The sequence below is a fragment of the Rhinichthys klamathensis genome, unplaced genomic scaffold (assembly GCF_029890125.1).
Source record: "Rhinichthys klamathensis goyatoka isolate OS25496 unplaced genomic scaffold, OSU_Roscu_1.1 h1tg000230l_1, whole genome shotgun sequence".
Taxonomy (NCBI): domain Eukaryota; kingdom Metazoa; phylum Chordata; class Actinopteri; order Cypriniformes; family Leuciscidae; genus Rhinichthys; species Rhinichthys klamathensis.
In genome coordinates, this window is record NW_026606754.1 from 2,171,440 (window position 1) to 2,191,927 (window position 20,488).

Below are 20,488 nucleotides of genomic sequence, written 5' to 3' on the forward strand. Positions count from 1 at the left end.
ACCTGAAATAAAGCTTGCCACAAATAACCGGCCTATGCATGAAACATTTGAATTATTGATAAAGTCGCAGTAGTGAACGCGCCTATAGAGAGAAGTGGGCACGCGCCGGCGACTCCGTCCTGATTATATTGTCCACTATATTTGCTTCTTATTTATTAATCCAGGCAAATTTGTTGATGAAACATTGATTAAAATTAAGATACAATTTATACAAAACGAAATTTTCAAGCAAAAATAATATTCGAAGATCGCTGGGTTGATTATTATTCGAAAATCGCACCCCTCCACCACATGCATTAGGCTACACACCAGAGCATGTGAGCAAAGCGGAGCGGTGTGACGCTTATTATAAGTTAAAAAACTTAAACATATGTTTCATATTTATAAATAATATAATGTTATTCTTTTTTCATTTCATCTATGTTGATTAGCCTATGAAAAGAGAACCGCATGAGATACGATCATAAGATGACCGGAATATATCGGAAAACATTTGGAATGGGTCAGATTTTGACCACTTAAGTTTTGTAAAGCCTTTCTTTATAGTTTATTTCGTCTTGTATAAATTGTATGTGCTGCTCTATTCGCCTGTCCGCAACGGCGATAGATTGAAACGCGCGTCCGAGTGAAGATTGCGCAATTCGCGCAACGCGTCGTCCATGCAACTGATAGCAACTGACACGAGCGCTCAGCTTGATTTCAAAAACAACAGATTTTAGCGCTAGATCTCTCATTTAATAGCGAACTAAATGAATGATCTGCTAGTTAACTGGAGATGTTTTATTTATTTGTATTAGGTACATCCGTGCCTCAATGCTTCAAAAAGTGAATGTGTGTGAAACCATAGTAAAAAACAATTGGATTGATTGACGCCAATCGGACTTTCATGGTTTTTTCCGTCTATTTGAAAGTTAGGCTAATAATAACATGTTGCATTCTATACGGCCTGATTATGTCATTTTTTAAGCCTCCAGTTTTCCTCAACTTGACTAATTAAGAGGCGATATTTGACCGGCATATCATCAAAATGTCCGTTAAACGAAACCTCTGCTGGTCACTTTGACCGGCACCATTTTTTTCTAGCGGAAACTCTGTTCGACACATATCACGAGACTGAACTCACGATATGATATTATTGCGATACTCAGAGACATGTGATAAAGGGTTAACACAAAAAATGTACAGTTGATTAAAAATGATAAATTTGGTGTTACATTGTGTGTGTGAATGAATAGTCTTGGACTCGGTGCTGAAACCCAAAGCACAGGACAATAGAGACACCAGAATAACAATAATCATGATTCTGAAGATGAAAATACAGAATTATTTTAGACGAATATGCTTGTGCTGTCACTGACTAGATATATTTAAAATAATGTCGGCCACTTTAACTGATAATATGAGACATTTGCCATTATCAGGATACAAATATTCAAGTCAAGTCATCCTCATTTATATAGCGCTTTTAACAATGTAGATTGTCTCAAAGCAGCTTTACAGAGACAAACTTAATATAATTTAAGGTAACAGAGATTGGTTTGGTTTTATGGCGGTTCTTGAATAATGTTATTTTCCAGCTAAAGTTAGTTTTGATTGATTCACTTCCGGTGAAATGATCATTAGTTATTAAATTAGGGGCCGCTAAGACGACACTGTTCTCTCTAAACAGACTTTAAACTGAACCTGTGATAAACGCTGATGGCGTTCACATGCGCATTAAGAGTTGATTCTATAGTTATGTGCGTTTGAATATATGTGCGCAGGTTTGTAATTCCCTACACACGGGCTGGGTATTGACACAAATTTCACAATTCGATTCGATTTCGATTCACAAGCTTGCAATTCGATTTGAATTCGATTCGATGTAATATTGATTATTTTGGATATCAGGTACAATACAAACACTTAAATTACACTTATTTATTTTTATAATAATAAAGTTATATGAAATATAAACATTTAAATGGTGACTGTCATAAAAACTTGCCAGATTTATTCAAACATGCATTAAATATTGAAGAACATTAAAAATATAACTGAACATGTAATATGGTGCATATATTTAGCAAAATGCTCCTCTCTAGAGTTAATTTTTCTAGCTGACTAACGAGTTTATGGTCACATGGTTTTTCTGAGGTAAATGTGACGTTACATGACGCTGTTTTACTGACGTCTTTCCACGGGTGAAACACTGATTGAGCGATTCCATGTGACATGATAAGTTTCGATAAGTTGTACTCTATCTTTAACACACTTTCAGACGCTCATTCATGTTTATTTCGCGCTGTAACTGGTATTATTAAGGCAGAAGAGGAGATCATGTGCGCTCCGCGCTGCTGCTTCTCTTGAGCTGAGCTGAGCGATCTCACGCCACAGCGCCAAAACTGTTTGTTTTTGAATTTCCTAAGAAAATGGACGTACTTAGAAATCTGAGACTTTGTTTCATATCAATAGTAACAAAGCACAAAGATTATTGTGATTCAGTGGATGGGATGAGCTCCATTCATTCATCAACTGGAAACAGGATGACTAGCCTAATCGATTCTTGGTGTTTAAGGATCGATATCGGTACGTAAAAATGAGAATCGATTAAAAATCGAGAAATCTATATTTTTTACCCAGCACTACAAACCATGCCTAAACAAACTACTCGTCTTGGCTATACATTTTGATATAAATTTTTATTTTATTTTATCACTTCTGGGTTGGTACGTGAACCCTAATTTCCACAACGCTTTATCTGTAGAGCGGAATAGGGAAATAATGCAATTCCCTCATTGCATTGCATTATTATACAATATATTCAACATTATATATAGTAGTTTAATGTAGTACTGACACTAAAACTCTGAAAACTCTCTCTCTCACACAGTAATGTTTATTTTGGGTGAACTATACACAATAAATATTGATGCATTTTTGTATTGCGATATATTGTGACACGATTTTATTGTTACGCCCCATCCAATACTATGTCCCTTTATATGGAGTTCATATGCACAAGATGGAGGGATGTTCCCACTGTCCTCACGCTGCATCGATCCTCAATAGAGGCTAGAGGACGAACGATTGATCGGTTTTGCTGGAACAATCGGTTATCGACAAAAATCCATACCGATATATTTTTTCCCAGTTCGTCTCCATGGCTGGAACCGACTAAGAAGGGTCCGCTGTCATTATACAGGATGAGTTAACCTCTAGAATACAAATATAGTTCTTTAAAAATTCGAACTAATTGTTTTGTGTGTACATCTACACATCTTTATCTTCGCAAACACAGTCGTTTCTGTCTCAAGTGAACGTAAGCAGTGCATTCGATGTTAAAGGGAAAGCAGGCAATAAAGCTGATGTCGTCCTCGCTATTCCTGTTAAACAGTCTCTCATTGCTCTTGTACAGTGATAACTATTCGATTTGTGTTGTATTACTATTTCTAGTGCTTGAAGTTTTAGCGCTCGAGTGTTGATGGAGAGCTTATTCAGGACCGCCGCATGCGTTTCGGATGAAGAGAAATAGACGCTCTCTTCTACTAAAGTTGGACATAGGAAGGACAAATACTCAGCACTTTCTGAATAATATTCCTGATCATTTTTGTATCAGACTAATTTTGTTTATTTAGGAGTTGCCGGGTTTCTCTTTTTGTTCCTCAGTCACAATGTTTAATTACACCTTATGGGTTGTAATTATGTTCAGTTTGACATTGAGTCTTGTAGGCTCAAGCAGAGTATCCTAATATGGATATTGTTTTGCAATAACCCTGTTTTTAAAGGTCTATCAAAATGTTCATTGTAAAAATGTATATTTGCTGTGCTTATTTGTTTGATTCTCAATTAAAACAACAACTTATAGCATTACCATAAATAACGTATGTGGAATTAATTATCTGGAGAAAAAAACACTGACTTTTAACAGAGAGCTTAATTATTACTTATATAAAGCTTGAATGATCAGGATCGATCATAATGACAAAAAGAAAAAAGAAAAAAAAAGACAAAAAATAATTCGGTAATCGGTATTGGCTGCAAAAATCCTGATCGGAGCTTCCCGGAGAGTTATGTTTTGTTTTCATTCAGTGTCTAATATAAAAACTATGGGTTGATTAATCTGTTATCGGCCAGTGTGGTCCAACCTAGTTATTGGGAAAATCCACTATCGGTCGACCTCTAATAAGAGCCACACTTTAATTGCCTCAGAGTTCAAGGAAACACTGTTTAAAGCAAACACCATCTGTGATGTGTAGACCTGGTACAGGTTTGACCTGCAGTGCTGGTTTGCAGACTAATGTGTGGTAACGTATATGAGAGAGAGAGAGAGAGAGAGAGAGAGAGAGAGAGAGAGAGAGATGAGAGAGAGAGAGAGAGAGAGAGAGAGAGAGAGAGAGAGAGAGAGAGAGAGAGAGAGAGAGAGAGAGAGAGAAGAGAGAGAGAGAGAGAGAGAGACAGAGAGAGAGAGAGAAGAGAGAGAGAGAGAGAGAGAGAGAGAGAGAGGACAAAGAGAGAGAGAGAGAGAGAGAGAGAGAGAGAGAGAGAGAGAGGAGAGAGAGAGAGAGAGAGAGAGAGAGAGAGAGAGAGAGATACATTGATGCTTGTCACAAAAAAGAGAGTCGACGACTAATCAGTGATGCGCTCACACACACACACTAGTACACCAAACACGAAAACACTTTAGAGAGAGAGAGAGAGAGAGACACACACATCTCGTTCCAAACCTGTATGACTTTTTCTTCTAAAAAAGAAGATATTTTAAAGAATGTTGGCAACCAAACAGTTTTGGTCACCATTGACTTTCATTGTATTTATACCAAAAAATATATATATATATATATATAAATTTCTCAAATGGAAGTCATACAGGTTTGGGGAAATATGAGGGGGACTAAATGATGACAATTTATATTTTCGGGTGGACTATGCCTTTAACGTTGAGGGCAGTCAGTGATTAGCACTGCTGCCATTATATATTACGGGGTCTCCAACCTTTTTTCATTTGAGAGCTACTTTTTAAAAATGAAAGTGGCCGAGAGCTACTAATGCAATACAATACTTAAATCTCTTAAATAATGTCTCATAACTCTCATATTAACAGCTATCCAAACTGTTTTAGACCTAAAAGAGTTTTTGTAGGCCTATATATGTCACCCTTAAATGTCAGAGAAAAGAACAGAATCAGAGATTAATATTTTTTATAGAAAATTGTACTTTGCATATTATACTGTAAACACATAATTATAGTTGATTTTATACTGGATCATAACTAGAGATGAAATGGCATGAAAATTTCATTTCATGATTATAGTGACCAAAATGATCACGGTTATCACAGAATCCTGTTCAAAAAGTATTAATACTACTAAATAAAATCAATTCACCAAGTTTTATGTCGAAAACCAGTAAATAACAAAAAAATAGCATCAATATGCACTTTTTTGTTTACATAAACATTAAAATAATAACATTAAAAATGATGGCCAGATTTTAAAGGAGTGTCTTGCAACATGTTATCTACTAAGTTCAAATAAAGTTGACAAAAAAGGTTTTATAAAAAGATAAAGCTCACATATTTCAGCCTTTAAATCATTTTTATAAAAAGAATGAGTCAAAAAAGATAAATTACGCACATTTACAATGCACATTAGCTTATCTTTATTATTATTAATAGTAAAATTCGGTCCGATTTTCCCGTGGCGTCTGTCGTTGCACTGCGCTCTCCACAACGACAAAGAAGTTTTAGTAGCTAATGGATTTCCACGACCGAAAACGCTTGCTGTAGCTCTGCTACAAGATTTATTTACGGAGAAGAGAAAAACACCCGTAGTGTTTGGGTGCACCCCCATCCTTCATGTTGACTGAGCTTTCAGTGTTGTTACGGAAAGGGTGAAGCTGATTGGTTGGTTCTTGTCACATGACCTGTAGGGCTGAGTATCGATTCAGATGTTCAAATTCGATTCGATTTCGATTCACAAGCTCACAGTTCGATTCGATTTCGATTCTCGATTCGACTATAATGAATATAGATGTAATACAAATCTCAGTCTAAATATCAGTTATCATTTTTTAGACAATTTTTTATTACATTGATCTCACCTATATGTTTGTTTTTACAATGGGGTAATTTTTTTGTTAAGAGTTTATGCAACACATGGAAGCTTGATTTCAATCTTTGAATTAAATTGAAAAAAGTAGCACAAATAAATACAATAGAATAGGCCTAAAAAGACAAATAAAGAGACATAAAAAGAAAAATGAATATGGATAAAGTAATCCAATGTAAAATAACACTGGATAGTCTTTTAGTCCTGACTGAATTAAATACATAGGCTATTAATTCTGATTCCTTACAATTAATGCTATATTATGTTGTTTTGACAACAAAATTAATGACAGACACATATGGCTACGTTCACTTTAAGAGCTAGTGCACGGATCCATTACCGTTTCATTATACTGTCTGTCACACGCGTTTTATGCTTATTTAAGACATAACCGACTGTCTTTACGAGGTTACTCACCAAGACCAGAGTTTTGACATCATTTTGCGTGTTTTTAACTGTTAAAGCGATATAATCCACGAAAAAGAACTTTTGTTACTGGCGAGCTGTTTGTTGTGAGGCGGATTTAGGCTGTATATGCACGCAATGAAAAACATGCACGAGTGCGCGAGCACAGGATAGTTTAAAATTGCTTGAAAAAAGACTTGAAAATGATAAACGTTAGTTACGATGCAATGCTGGCCCGATTGTGCAAGTGAATCATGTCCCGACTCATAAACACGAGTGTGTATCGACGCCTGCAGCGCTTGACGCTTGGCTTGTGCAGAGTGAGAAGACGCAGCACCGCGAGCCCTGAATATGGAAAAAATCTATTCGTGGCCGTTGAGAATCGATTTTGAATCGACCACATTTAAAAAAACGATTAATCGAAAAATCGATTTTTTTGCCCAGCCCTAATGACCTGCGGTGTGCTTGCGGCAGTTTCTTTTTTTCTTCTTCTCAGAAGTCTTTGTAAACTTGCTTCAACCACTTTCCTGGTCTATAATTAAAGCATCTGTGCCAGCACTCTTGATACAGCGGCACCAAAAGTTTTAGAACCCTCTTAAAAAAAATTATAAATGTTATCGCCTTGTGTAAAATTGCACTTGGTTTGATATTTATCTAAGTTTTAAATAATAGCACACACACACTTCTAGGACTTTGGACACCCGAGACGTTGGTGCAGCCGTAATCTAACGCAATGACACATCCATACATTTGTAAGTGTGGCTTATGTGTGTTTGCTAAATAAAGGGACGGATATCTTTCAGCGGTGTGGCGTACCTCTGCTTTGAGCTGTTCTCCGCCCGTCATGGCCTCCAGCTGCTCCACGGTCATTTCATCAGTGATCTCGATTCCTGCCATCTTCTGCACGACCTCCTTCAGGATCAGCAGGTCAAAGCTGGCAAACACAAAGCACAGGCACAACTGAAGACCTTCACCAGACCAGACACATCTCAGGAGTTCTGCATCCGTGATTTTTTTGATGTTAGAGAACATAAGGGCTGTCACTTTACGTTCAAAAATCGATTGCACAATCGATTGGACCAACCAACACAAGTATCGAAAACGAAAATAGGGAATCCATTTTAATGGCCTTTTTTTCTTTTTTCTTTTTTTTTACCAAAAATGTGTTTTAGGTGGACAGAACAATACAGTGCACAGAACATGTAGGATGCTGGAAAATAACAATGTCTTTTCTGTTAACCAAATGCTTTTTAATATTCGCTATTACTTCAATGCAAGTGAACAAGCGCGCCGTTATTTGTTGCGTAGTGACGTGTGTGTTCAAGTAAGCCAGAAATGCGCAGATTCTCAGCGCAATACGCTGTATTTAATATATCATGAGGACTCACGAGTTGCGTATTTGCGCTAAATCCGCGCAGATTTGTCTTACACGAACTTCCCCAGCAAAGAAAGTGAGTAAACATAGAAATGCCAAATTGGCTCGTGATTTGACAGCTTTGAACCAGCCAAAGTTCATTAGTACCCGCATTTGGCGAGTTGGAGTGTGTTAATCTCAATTCCTGAATGTTGCGCTCCTGTTTGTCATTGTGCACGAAACTTCACGCCAATAAATCATCAGGAATATTGCTGACTTGTGCGCGTCTCGAGCGCCCTCTTTACGCTCGTCCTAATGCCTGTTAGGTGTCCGTGGATTTGCCTATATTTGGTGTTGAAAATGGAAACGTCTTTAGACATGGAAAATCGATTTTACAATGAACACTTATGTCTCAAAAATCAAACAGGACTTTTTCACAAAAGTGACAGCCCTAGAGAACATCCTCAAATATCAGATCCAACTCTAGTGTGAATGTATTGGTTCCCAAGACAAAAAACGCCGTTTTAATGCATACTTGTGTCGATGAAGCACTTAATCATTCGCATAGCTAACTCCCCTGCTGTCAGAACAGACCGGCCACCCAAAATTAAGACTACTTTACTAAGCTAATTTCAAACTAGAACAATTTAACTGCACTGGACATCTTGTTTTGATTGTTTTTACATTCAGACAAATCAGCTGTTAATGAGAAATCACCCCGCAATGCCATCATCATTGTCAGTCAAGTCCTTAATCGAACACGCATCCAACCCATACGGCCCATTACATGTATTCTCCTGTCTGTCAGCGAGGGCTTTTACTGCCTGCACACACACACACACACACACACACGTCTCTCAGGAGTCTTGAAGGAGAACCCACGTCTTATTACCACTAATGCAGAATATACGGTTCCCTCAGACAGCCACTGGGATTAGCCACTTCACTCCGGGAATATACCATTTTAATTGTTGCACACTAAATATATTGGTCATTTGGACTCGAGCGCACCAGTGTTGCAAACACAGCACATGTCATGCGTCTACTTCAAGTTAAATTGATCTGATAACAGGTTTGTGTTTTTGTGTAATTACTCACATAGTAGTAACAACTGCTGACATTCACCAACCAAACTAATCTGTCCTGGATACTGAATACGTAGAATAAAGAAGTTAAATGTCAAAACACATTCAATAATATTGACTTTTAGGTTTTTTTAAGACATTTACAATGTCATGAAAGTCTTCCTGTACTTTAAAGACACATACGTTAAGAAAAGCAGCCGTATAAAAGTACGGTCCCACTTTATATTAAGTAGATTTAAGTACAATGTACTTATTGTGTGGATGTTGTGTTGTAAAACACTTGTGCTGCCATTGAGGTGTGATACGGGTAAGGTTAGGGACAGGTGTGTGTGTGTAAGGCTGGGTTAAGGTGTAAGGGAAGAACAGTGTAATTACATAAATTAACTACAGCTGTAATTACATCCTGGTATTTTCAAAATATAAGTATAATGTAAAAACATGTATGTACACAATAAGTCTGTTGTATCAAATTATTAATTTCAATGCAAGTACATAGTTAAAGCCACAATATAAAAGTGGGACCAAAAGTACTAATTTAGATACAAAATGAGCACTGGCCATTTTCCAGAGGTCCTCCTCATATTACTTCAGTCTTAGAAAATTCAACTTAGAATAATTAAAATGTGTTTTTTTGTAAATTTGCCCCTTCTTGTAAGACCTTTCCCGACTTCCTGGGTTGTCTATGAAAGCCTGTGGACTGATTTTTATGTGAAGGACGTTTGCTGAAAGGATATGAGGGTTAAGCCTCTCTTCCATTCAAAGACACGCGTCAGGATAAAGCCGAAAGAGCCGTTCTGTACTGTAATGTCAACGTGTCAGGCAAAGAAAAGGGATTATTTCAAACTATAGTCTCACATAACCAGATCTATATAGCCTAAATATAGTTTATAGTCAAACTATCATAACAGTGTAATGTTAATGACCTCATCTGATACCGATACCGGTTCCTGAGCGCTACTTTTTTCAATACCAATTTTATGAAATCCGTTTTAACAATATTACAACTTATTTTTTCAGTTTTTTTTTACACTCATATTTTGAGTCTGTAAAAAAGCACCAATGCTAAAGTTTTCTATGTTTCCTAATCATTTAACAACAAGTATTCTTTACTTCAATGAGCTCATTGTTTCTGCCTTAACTTAAAGGGGTCATATAATGGTACATGCACTTTTACAAGTTGATTGTACTGAAATGTGTGTTGACAGTGTCTGTACACAACCATCATATAATGATAAAAATCCATCCAGTGTTTTTGTTTTAATCTCCTTATACGTTTTCCCCTGCCTCAGCTCGTGAGCGAGCGAGCTGTCAATCATAGTCTGCGCGGACCGGCGCGGTCATTGTTGATATGCTGGAGCACTGTCTATGAGCAGAATGGCGTCTTAAGCGATTGTGGTGTTCTGTTCTTGGGTGTAATAACGAACACAGTCATTTTAATGTTCCTAAATCCGAACCGCTGAAGACGCAGTGGCTGTGTTTGTTTTTGAAGGGAATATTCCCCACGAGCAACGTCAATGCTTTCATGTTTGCGCGAATCATTTCTCAGTAGACTGCTTTATAAACGAGGATCAGTATAAAGCTGGATTTGCTAAGAAGCTGCTCATGAAAAAAGGATCGGTACCAGCTATCCGTGTTCCTGCTGAACCTCTAGAACAACTGAAGTGAGTGTAACGTTTTATTAAACTTTATATTAATATATTAATATTTGCAAATCGCTGGCTGCACGCTTCACGATGAATGCGTCTAAGGTTTACGCCGCCTTCACACTGGCAGTTGAAATCAGCTCCGTAATACGCAATACGCCCCCAACGGACGTCGTACTACACAGTGAAAAGCGTCGGAAGCGGGTAGAACAAAAATGGCGGAGAGATTAGAAAGGTTGATTCTGTCAGTTCTGTATGATCTCTCTGATGAGGGTTATAGAGATATTAATAGGAAGGCTGCTGCGTGAGGAAAGTTGCTCAGGACGTTGACATGTCAGGTCGGCTAAAAAATGTGATATAGTGGTATAATTTATACCACTATATCACATTTAGTTCGATGTCTGCCCACAATTGAATTGTATTAACTGCCCTAATAACGTTAGCAAATCATGAAAATAAAAAAATGACATGACAACTTAACTTTTAATAAAATAAATAATGATTTTATAACGATAAGAATTCAGGTTTGTTTATCAGTATCATAGCAACGCTAACTTCCGCTGGAATTGTCGGATAGGAACCGTCCGTAGCTTTTCGCAAGAGTTCAATTTTTTGAATGCATCCGGATGACCAACGGACACGATTTTCTTCGCACCGCACTCTGTCGGACCCGTTTCGGACCCATTCGCATGCGGTCTGCGAATCTCCATAGGAAATGAATGACTTCCGGTCGTTTCGGTGCCGTATCGGAGCTGATTTCAACTGCCAGTGTGAAGGCGGCGTTACACTCAGGGTTCATTACGGCATGTTTTCTATGTATGACGTTCTCAATATAATTCATAATCCCACGTTTATACTGAACAACACGTTATGGTTATTGTGTTATTGTGTTAGAAACGGTGTACACAGAACAGAGAGGCGGGGTGAGCAAAGCTCATTATCATTTAAAGTCATATGCACTGAAACGGCGTGCTGAAAACAGAGCTGTTTTTGACCAGGTAAAATAAGTGTTTTCTTACAATACTAATGAGAATTTGTAATTAAAGTATATTACAAACTTTTAATTTAGACCCTAAAGAATCATACTAGCTTGTACAAAAATGGCATTATATGACCCCTTTAAAGCATTGTTTAACAATGAAACTGAATGAAAATTAATTGAAATGCAATACACAGTCACCTCTGATGACAGATCACTCTAAATTGTAATTTAGACATGCATTTTCTGTAAAGCTGCTTTGAAACGATATGTATTGTGAAAAATGCACTACAAATAAATGTGAATTGAATTAAATATAGGCTACTGGGGTGTGGGACATATGCCTCATGCTCACCACGCATAAAGCTGGCTGCAAAGCACTGGGAAAAGTAGCCCAATTATCTTGTCGAATATCTTGCATTGCGTGCTTCTGGCATCGAGTCTGGTACATAGGTAGGTACACTTGATCCTTTACACATATTTTCTATCTATCTGGGTTGGGACGCTTACACACACACACACACACACACTACAGCCTCGCGTGCGACGAGCCACGTCTCTGGGCAACCGCGTAAACTAGTGTATCGAAATTTGGTACCGAAAAACAAGACATGTTTCGATACTCGATAGTAACGAGTAGTGTTGCACGGTGCACCGATACTTCAAAAGTATCGCGATACTCGGAAATTAAAAACTTCACGATACCTAAATTTATTAGTATCGATACTTCTAAGAATGACCGCGTTCCAGATTTGTAAGAGAGTATTGCATGTTGGTGTGTGCAACGCACGCTTCCAGTGCCTCCCTATGGACGTCTGTGTTTTTCTCCTCATGCGCGTGTGACAGGGCGCGTGAACTGAACGAGCAGAGAGAGAGAGAGAGAGAGTGAGCGAGCCCCGGTCGCGCGCGCGCACTCTCTCTCTCTCTGCGGAGCCAGGCGAAAGTATAAACAAGGCTTCACCGTCTCAAAACTAAGCGCTGTCTTGCTCTCTCTCTCTCCCTCGCACATATTAATCAAAATAATTCGACACGATGGTAAGGTCGGGAGACTAAAGTTTCATGTGGAGCATTCGGAGTTTTTTTTTTTTTTTCTGAATTACCGCTGGGTGTAAATTGTGGCAAAATACGTTGCCTTATCTTCTCTGAATCGTTCCGCACATTCAGCTGACACAAACCACACTTTAAATAAACGAAAAAAAACTATCCAGTCATGAAATGTTTTCTGTGATGACAGTGGGATGTAACCGCCTGGATAATCACACAACGCGCACACGTCCGATAATGACACGTCCAATTCGCGAACTAATGACTCATTTGAACCGATTCGTTTTAATGAATGGTTAAAACAACTGATCTGTCTGAATCGGTGTATAACTAATCGTTAACACTTTGTAATAAGGTTTCATTTATTACATAAATTACATAAAACAAATAAAAACACTTGTTTTTTCCCCCCGAAAAAGCATATGACTACTTTCTTCCACACAATGCTATCATGAATCGATAAGAGAATCGTTAAAGAATCGGATCGATAAGCAGAATCGTCAGTGGCATTGATATTGATAAAATCTTATGTTTCTTATGATAACTGAGATAATGCTGCTAAATTTATTTATTTTTTTACCTTGAATGTCATTGCTCTAATTTATTTTTTATATTTTTCATATTTCATATTTTGTTCAAATGGTTATTATAGCCTATCTGCTGTTCAAATGTTCATTTATTAGTGTGTTATGATTGGAATGTTGTCCCAGTTTTAAAATAAAGCACAGCAATGATATTTGAGGGTGTTTCTCCCTTTTCAGGAAAAGTATCGAAAAAGTATCGAAATCGCAATTCTTGACTTGGTATCGGTATCGAAACAATAATTTTGGTATCGTGACAACACTAGTAACGAGGCAATTCGGTCGGTACCTAAAAACCCGATACCCAGCCCTAGCTGCTGCAAACACATCCACATCTCTACGATCAGATGCTTTTGCTGGATCAGTCTGTCACACACACATTTCACTGCTGTTTTCTCAACGCTGTCATTTCTGTTGTGTTTATTTTGTTATTGAGAGGAAAGAGCACATATTTACATATTCATCTAAACGTCGCTCTCTGCATCGTGGACAAAATAGGGATAATACAAATTGCAAGTTATTTTTATTCAGTGCCCCGAGTAAGCCATTCAAAACAACAGACAAAGTAGACAAAATAACACAATTTATAATAACTTCTCCATTCAGAAGTTCACATACACTTGATCCTGCGTGTCGTCACCTGGATGATCCACAACTTTTTTTTTGTTTCATGAAAGTTGTTCATGTGTCCCTTGTTTGTCCCGAGCAATTGACTTTGTATAGTAACACATGATCATAAATAAAGTGTGTGGTAAAAACACCATAGTTGCGCATTAAAGGAGTCAGCAAACGCGTACCTCTTGCCTGCTTTCAGCTGGTTGGTCACATACTGCAGAAGACCAGCTAACTCGATGGGATATTTCCTGAAAACCGCTCCACAAAGACTAGCGAGACCTATGGGAAGGATGTGATGACAAAAGCAAAATATTATCATAAGAATGAGCATTAGAGTCTGAAAGAGGGCAAGTCAAGAATGTCACGCATTTGTGCTCCAAATTGGTTTCCGGAAACTCTCTAGCGGCAGAGCCAAACCATTTAAAGAAATGACATTTAACGTCCATTAAGAATGTCAGACGAAAGTTCAATTTATTCAGCATCTCGGCACATCGAAGAGGCGTTTTAGAGGAACACAGGAAACGTGGCACTCACTCTGCAGCCATGATGAAATGGTCGTGTCATCATGTTTCATCTTCTCTTTCTCTGGGTTGGCTAAAGCTTCAATAATGCAATCTGCCCACAGGGTCAAGGGCTCAAACACACCACGTCTCGCTCTTTAAAGATAACACATTCGCTATAAACGGCAGACACTGTTCAGTCTATTACTCATCCGGTCAGTGGTTGTTTCGCCATGTTCAAATGAAAATTAGCAGTCTATTTTCCTCCAAACTGGAGGTTTTTTCCTCATTTTAAACGGACAAAGCTGTCAGCTTCGGTGATGATGATGAAGTCAAGGTGAGCGATTACATGCTATTTTAATCACGCGCAAATTACGGGAGATTTGGAGGAGATCAGCAAGTTCCTGGGAGAGCTGTTATTAGCGGAGGGGGAAGATTATCATACAGGAGGAGTGTAATTATAACAGCCGTCTTAAAGGATACAGGCCAGCACATCGTAGTTGAGGGAGGTGAGGTATTTCAGAGAGTCCACCACTGGAGTTATCAGGTTGTCGTACCACTGGATCTGAGACAGAATCTGAAAGAGAAGAGAGCAACATTACATTCATTACCCTAACAATAGAGGTCTTTGCAGTAGTGATTCACTCCTCAATTAAAAAAAAATGCAAATAAAGTTGCATCACCCCCTCCTTCCCCTCTTAAAAAATTAAACAGACTGGTGTGAAATATATGCCTCAAATCAATAGCCATGTCTTCAGTCGAAGCTGCATTACATTAAAGGGATATTTCACCCAAAAATCTAAATTTGGTCATTTATTCCCCCTCTGGTTTTTCCAAACCTGTATGAGAGACAGTTGTTGGACCCCATTGACTTTAATAGCATTACTTTTCCATATTATTGAAGTCAATGGGGTCCATCCACTGTTTGATTACCCACATTCTTTAAAATAACTTTTTTTTTTGTGTTCAGCAGAAGAAATTCATTCAGGTTTGGAGAAACTTGAGGGAGTAAATGACAATTTTCATTTATGAGTGAACTATCCCTTTAATGAATTATTTCAATCCGTGTTGAAGTGTGTCGATAAAACTTCTGATATCACACTGAAATTAGAGACACTCTGCTAAAAAGAATTTTTTTTTAAATGACATTAAATATTTAACTATAATGCATAATTTTCAATTAAATAAAAAAACAACGTAAGCAGGGCACGATTTCATCCATTTGCATTGACTGGATTTTGCAACTGTGTTCATCACAGTCAATGCCAGATTTGGCTTGTTTGTTTTCAGGTGCTTTTTGGCAGTGTAAAAGTCTCCCTCCTCTTGCCAGAGTGTTACTTTTGGGTTGCTAGGGTGTTGTTTTTTTAAATCACAGCCCTCAAATATGAGGAACCGTAATAGAGATCAACCGATAATCGGTTTTACCGATATTCTTCTGATATTTAACCATTTTTCCTTCGAATGCCAGTTTTGTAATATATGATCCACAAATAAAAGATAAAAAAACCTGCTATGTTTTTACAGACGTAAAACATTAAATAAAAATCTGTTATTGTTCTAAGTAACACTTATCAGACATATAAATGTAAGTAATAGGTATCAGTGTTAAAAATAAATAAATATATTTATCGGCGCCAAGCTCAAAGCAAAACATGGCTGGGAGCATCAAACCAACTGCAACAATGAGCAAGTAAAGACATATTAAGATCCTGAAAAATCAAATCAAACACAATCAGTAGTAATTTGACCACACCACATCAATTTGGTCAAAACGCCAGCTATTGGTCAAAAGTGATACACCTTTAAAACAGAGTAAGGTGCCAATGAACATGCAAAGTTTGGTGTCAATATGCCAAAGCATTGCAGAGATTCAACCTTAAAATAATTTTGGCTTAATGCCATCAACTTTGATAATGCGGTATACGAGATCGGTTTTGTCTATCGACACAAAATCCATAAATTGTTGTCGGCACAGCCTGAAGATGATCCGACTCAAATTTGGTGAAAATCGGACAAGCGGTTTAAGAGGAGTTTGGAAAAAGTTGGTTTTGAAAATAAATCAAAATGGTGGACAGGAAGTTCAGCAGACTATGGTACCCATGTTCTCGGCATGATCCAAGGAATCTCACTTTCATTACAGGCTTATTTAATCAAAAGTTATTAGCCTTTTTGGAAATGTCATTATAAATTTTAACCATCAATAAGTGATCCCCGTCTTTGCGCACAACACTAATTATGTTTCCTAAGCATATGGCATAATGCATTGCACAATTAGACCAGGGACATTTATTCATTCAATCCATTCTGATTTCATTTTCAACTGTGGCAAGTGTTTGTCAGTTCAGTGGCAGCAGCATCAGTCAGTGATCTCTCTCTCGAGGCGTTCATAAATTGAGGAAAGGCGTAAGAAAAACGCAGTCGTCCTCCAGTGATTGAATAACAGCCTTCCTCAGAGCTGATCTTTTATTTCACCACTGAATCTTCTGCATTTTTTCAGAAATGCTAATGAACTCAAAAGGCTTGCCAACGTCAGCCACTTCCCAATCTTTTCTTCTCAGTGTACGAGCGCAGAACTCGTCGCTGGAGACGTGCACAGCATGAACAGTGACAGCAGAACAAGACTTCTTCAGAACTAACCCAGCCGAAAGAAGCATCCTGATGAAAACTTTCTGGCACACATGAAGATCAGTCAGCCGTGGTCGGCCCAGTCACACATTAGATGGAGATGCATGCGATTACCGTTAGCCTTCTGACTAATACAGACTAAATTTAGCCTCGTGTTCAATGCTTTTACTCTGATGTTGGACATTAGGCCACCGGTCTGAGCTCATATACATGCTTTTTAATCTCAGGCGCAATGAAAATTGATGGCACACTGCAGATTATAAAGGAGCCCCGTAAAAGCCTGTCATTAGTCTAGCGGACCATTATGGCCGTCACAAGCAATAAAATACTCACATAATCAAAGAGAATGGTGGGGTTACTGTGGCTTAACTTTCCGATCTGCCTTCCTGAGGGCTTCACATTCTCCTTAGTCAGTCGCCTGGGGAAGAAAAATCACAGAAGAATGAGAAATAGTGGCATAGAAACACCAAACGGGGATAATTATTAACTCACACGCTCACCGTTGACTAAAGGGATACCTATATATTGGCTATACTAACATATAATTGTCTCCACTTATCCGTTTAAAGGGGTCATGACATGAGAATATCAAATTTGCCTTGATCATTTGACATAGAGGTCTTTGTATCATTAAAACATCCTGCATGTTTCAGAGCTTGAAATCATCCTCATTATAAACAAAGCATTTAATCAAGCTTCAAAAACGGCTCGTTTGGATAATGTTGGATTTGTGACATCACATGGGCAAATTAATTTGCATATGACTGCCTCCAGAGTAAGACATCGGCAAATAGTTATACATCACACCATAAGCCCGGCCCACCGGCGTTCAGTCGCTTAACGGCTGACGTTCATCAAAGGCAAACAAAGCCATTATAATGACTGAGGCTGTCTACACTGATACAGTATACAGATGTGTGTTCGGCTTCTGACGTACTCCACGCGCTTGAGTCTGTTAATACCGTTTCCAATACAACGACGTTAGCCGATCATAACAATGGCTGTTTACTGACAAGTCTTAAAGGAGCCGCGCCTTAAAAACGGATCATTTCAGACAGAGGGGCAGAATTAAGGTTGAAAATAATCGTTTTTATATTTTCATTTTGTGCAAAAAAAAACGTTATTAACATAAGTGAACCTCAAGGAGAACAAAAAAAAATATGTATAACAAAACTGACAGTGCTAAAAATATAGCATCCTGGGAAAGCATGGTGTTTTCAAATAACTGAGTAACAGCAATATCTGTATAGCCATCATTAAAATACACATCTTTGAAATTTAAAGGCATTATTAATGATGGGCACTTTCAAAACACTGCATCATGAAGCTTTGAAGCCTTTATTGATCTTTGGTTTCGAATCCGTGGTTTAAAGCATGTTTCAAACTCACCAACTCAGGTGATTTCAGCAAAACAAAGCTTTGTAATATCAATGTTTTAAGCCTTGATTTGAAAACATTTCAAAATTTTGATGGTTCCCCATAGAGCTGTGTGATTAATCGTTAAAGACTGCAATCTCGATTCAAACACCCGTGCAAACTTATTCCTTCCTTAATGACGATTTGTCTATGTCTATTAAACCTTTGACAAGTATGACCACAACGGAAACACTAAAATCTGCCGCTGACCCAGAGAGAGCAGTTGTCATGTATAGGCATGAAACATCTTTTCAAGCAGTATCATTTTTTCTGTTATAATAATTCACATTAAATCACAGAAGTACTGGGATAAAAGTTTATAGTTCGGATATAAACACTGTCTATGGTAGCGATCGAAATAGACAAATCACCTTTTAAAGCAACAATTAAACTAAACATTTGTCCAGTTTGTTTAAAAACACTGATTCATCCAGTAATGAAACGAAGTATTTTGAGCGAGTCATTAAATCATTAATTCAAACTGATTTTAGTTCATCCAAATGAATTATTTTTTAAATAAACTGCAGCCATTGTTATTTTGTCAGAACCTCCAGTAAATTACATGTTATTTTGTTTAGTTGTTTGATCAGAATCGTGAACAAAAACTTCATGATTCTCATTTTATCCAGATTTGCAGCAGCTCTAGTTCACCGCTAGTTGATCTGGTGAACACATGAACGAGTGTCTAATGCCTTTAACTGAGCTCTGGTCAGTTTTATAAATGTAGATTCTGTTTTAATTAACTTAACGATTTTAATACTTGTGTTAAATACGAAATGGGCCTATTTTGTAGAGTTGGGTAAAAAATATTGATTTCTCGATATTAATCGATTCTCATTTTTACGAACCGATATCGATTCTTAAACCCCAAGAATCGATTAGTCATCCTGTTTTCATTTGATGAATGAATGGAATATTGTAGCGCGCATCCCATTCCAATAAATCGCAATAATCTTTGTGCTTTGTTACTATTGATACTAGAAGTCTCAAATTACGTCCATTTTCTTACGAAATTCAAAAACATAAATAGCGTTTTGGCGCTGTGGCGTGAGATCGCTCTGGCTCAGCTCAAGAGAAGCACATGATCTCCTCTTCCGCCTTAATACCAGTTACAGCGCCAAATAAACATGAATGTGCGTCTGAAAGTGTGTTATAGAGTACAACTTATCGAAACTTATCATGTCACATGGAATCGCTCAATCAGTGTTTCAACCGTGGAAAGACGTCAGTAAAACAGCGTCATGTAACGTCACATTTACCTCAGAAAAACCATATGTGACCATAAACTCGTTAGTCAGCTAGAAAAATTAACTCTAGAGAGGAGCATTTTGCTAAATATATGCACCATATTACATATTCATTATAATTTTTAATGTTCTTCAATATTTAATGCATGTTTGAATAAATCTGGCAAGTTTTTATGACAGCCACCATTTAAATGTTTATATTTCATATAACTTTCTTATTATAAAAATAAAAAGTGTAATTTAAGTGTTTGTATAGCTACAAATCAGTTAATTTTCACCTTCAATATTATAGTAGGCCAATGAAGCCTAGTAGGCTACAACTGACTCCCATAGTTTACAGCATTAGTTAAGAGATTTGTTTTCCTTGAGAAAATTTGCCATGTATTGTACCTGATATCCAAAATAATCAATATTGAATCGAATTGCAAGCTTGTGAATCGAAATCGAATTGTGAAATTTGTGTCAATACCCAGCCCTACTATTTTGACAAGCTCTGCCTAAAAACCTGTTCACATCAAGACGAAAACTGTGCCAAACTGTGCCAGATATCAGCAGTGTCGAGCTCCGTGGGGTTTATTATTGCTGGAAACTTGGTTTAGACATTAAATATCCATCCAAGGAAAAACCCATCGGTCGACTACTAGTGAACACGGCTGCCCGGTGCCGTGGTTCTTGCATAGATTATAATTTTCACGGCATGACAAGCGACAGACGGGTGTCTCCGTGGCGTTATCAGAGCGAGTGGACGGCTGTCCGAGTCCCGTCTCGTTCATGTTTTATGAGTCTGTGCTGATTTCTTCTCACACATGCCAGCAGGCGCGTGATGGACCGTCACGCGAAGCGCCTCTTGGGCTGTTCTTTATAACGCTGTTAATTGTGAGCGCGGGGGGCCGTGTTTTCCTGCA

The 20,488-nt window shown here is 37.8% G+C and overlaps 1 protein-coding gene across 5 annotated transcripts in view; it reads right to left on the reverse strand.

The window, feature by feature from the left end:
* Positions 1-20,488, reverse strand: part of thoc2 (THO complex 2) — a 154,980-nt gene that overhangs the window by 65,070 nt on the left and 69,422 nt on the right. For all 5 annotated transcript variants that reach the window (XM_056265206.1, XM_056265204.1, XM_056265205.1 and 2 more), the window contains exons 16-20: positions 17,254-17,338; positions 14,779-14,872; positions 14,330-14,410; positions 13,978-14,074; positions 7,311-7,428 (exon numbers count right to left, since the gene is read on the reverse strand). In XM_056265206.1, coding sequence (XP_056121181.1) covers positions 7,311-7,428; positions 13,978-14,074; positions 14,330-14,410; positions 14,779-14,872; positions 17,254-17,338 — 475 coding nt within the window. The remainder of the gene's footprint in view (positions 1-7,310; positions 7,429-13,977; positions 14,075-14,329; positions 14,411-14,778; positions 14,873-17,253; positions 17,339-20,488) is intronic.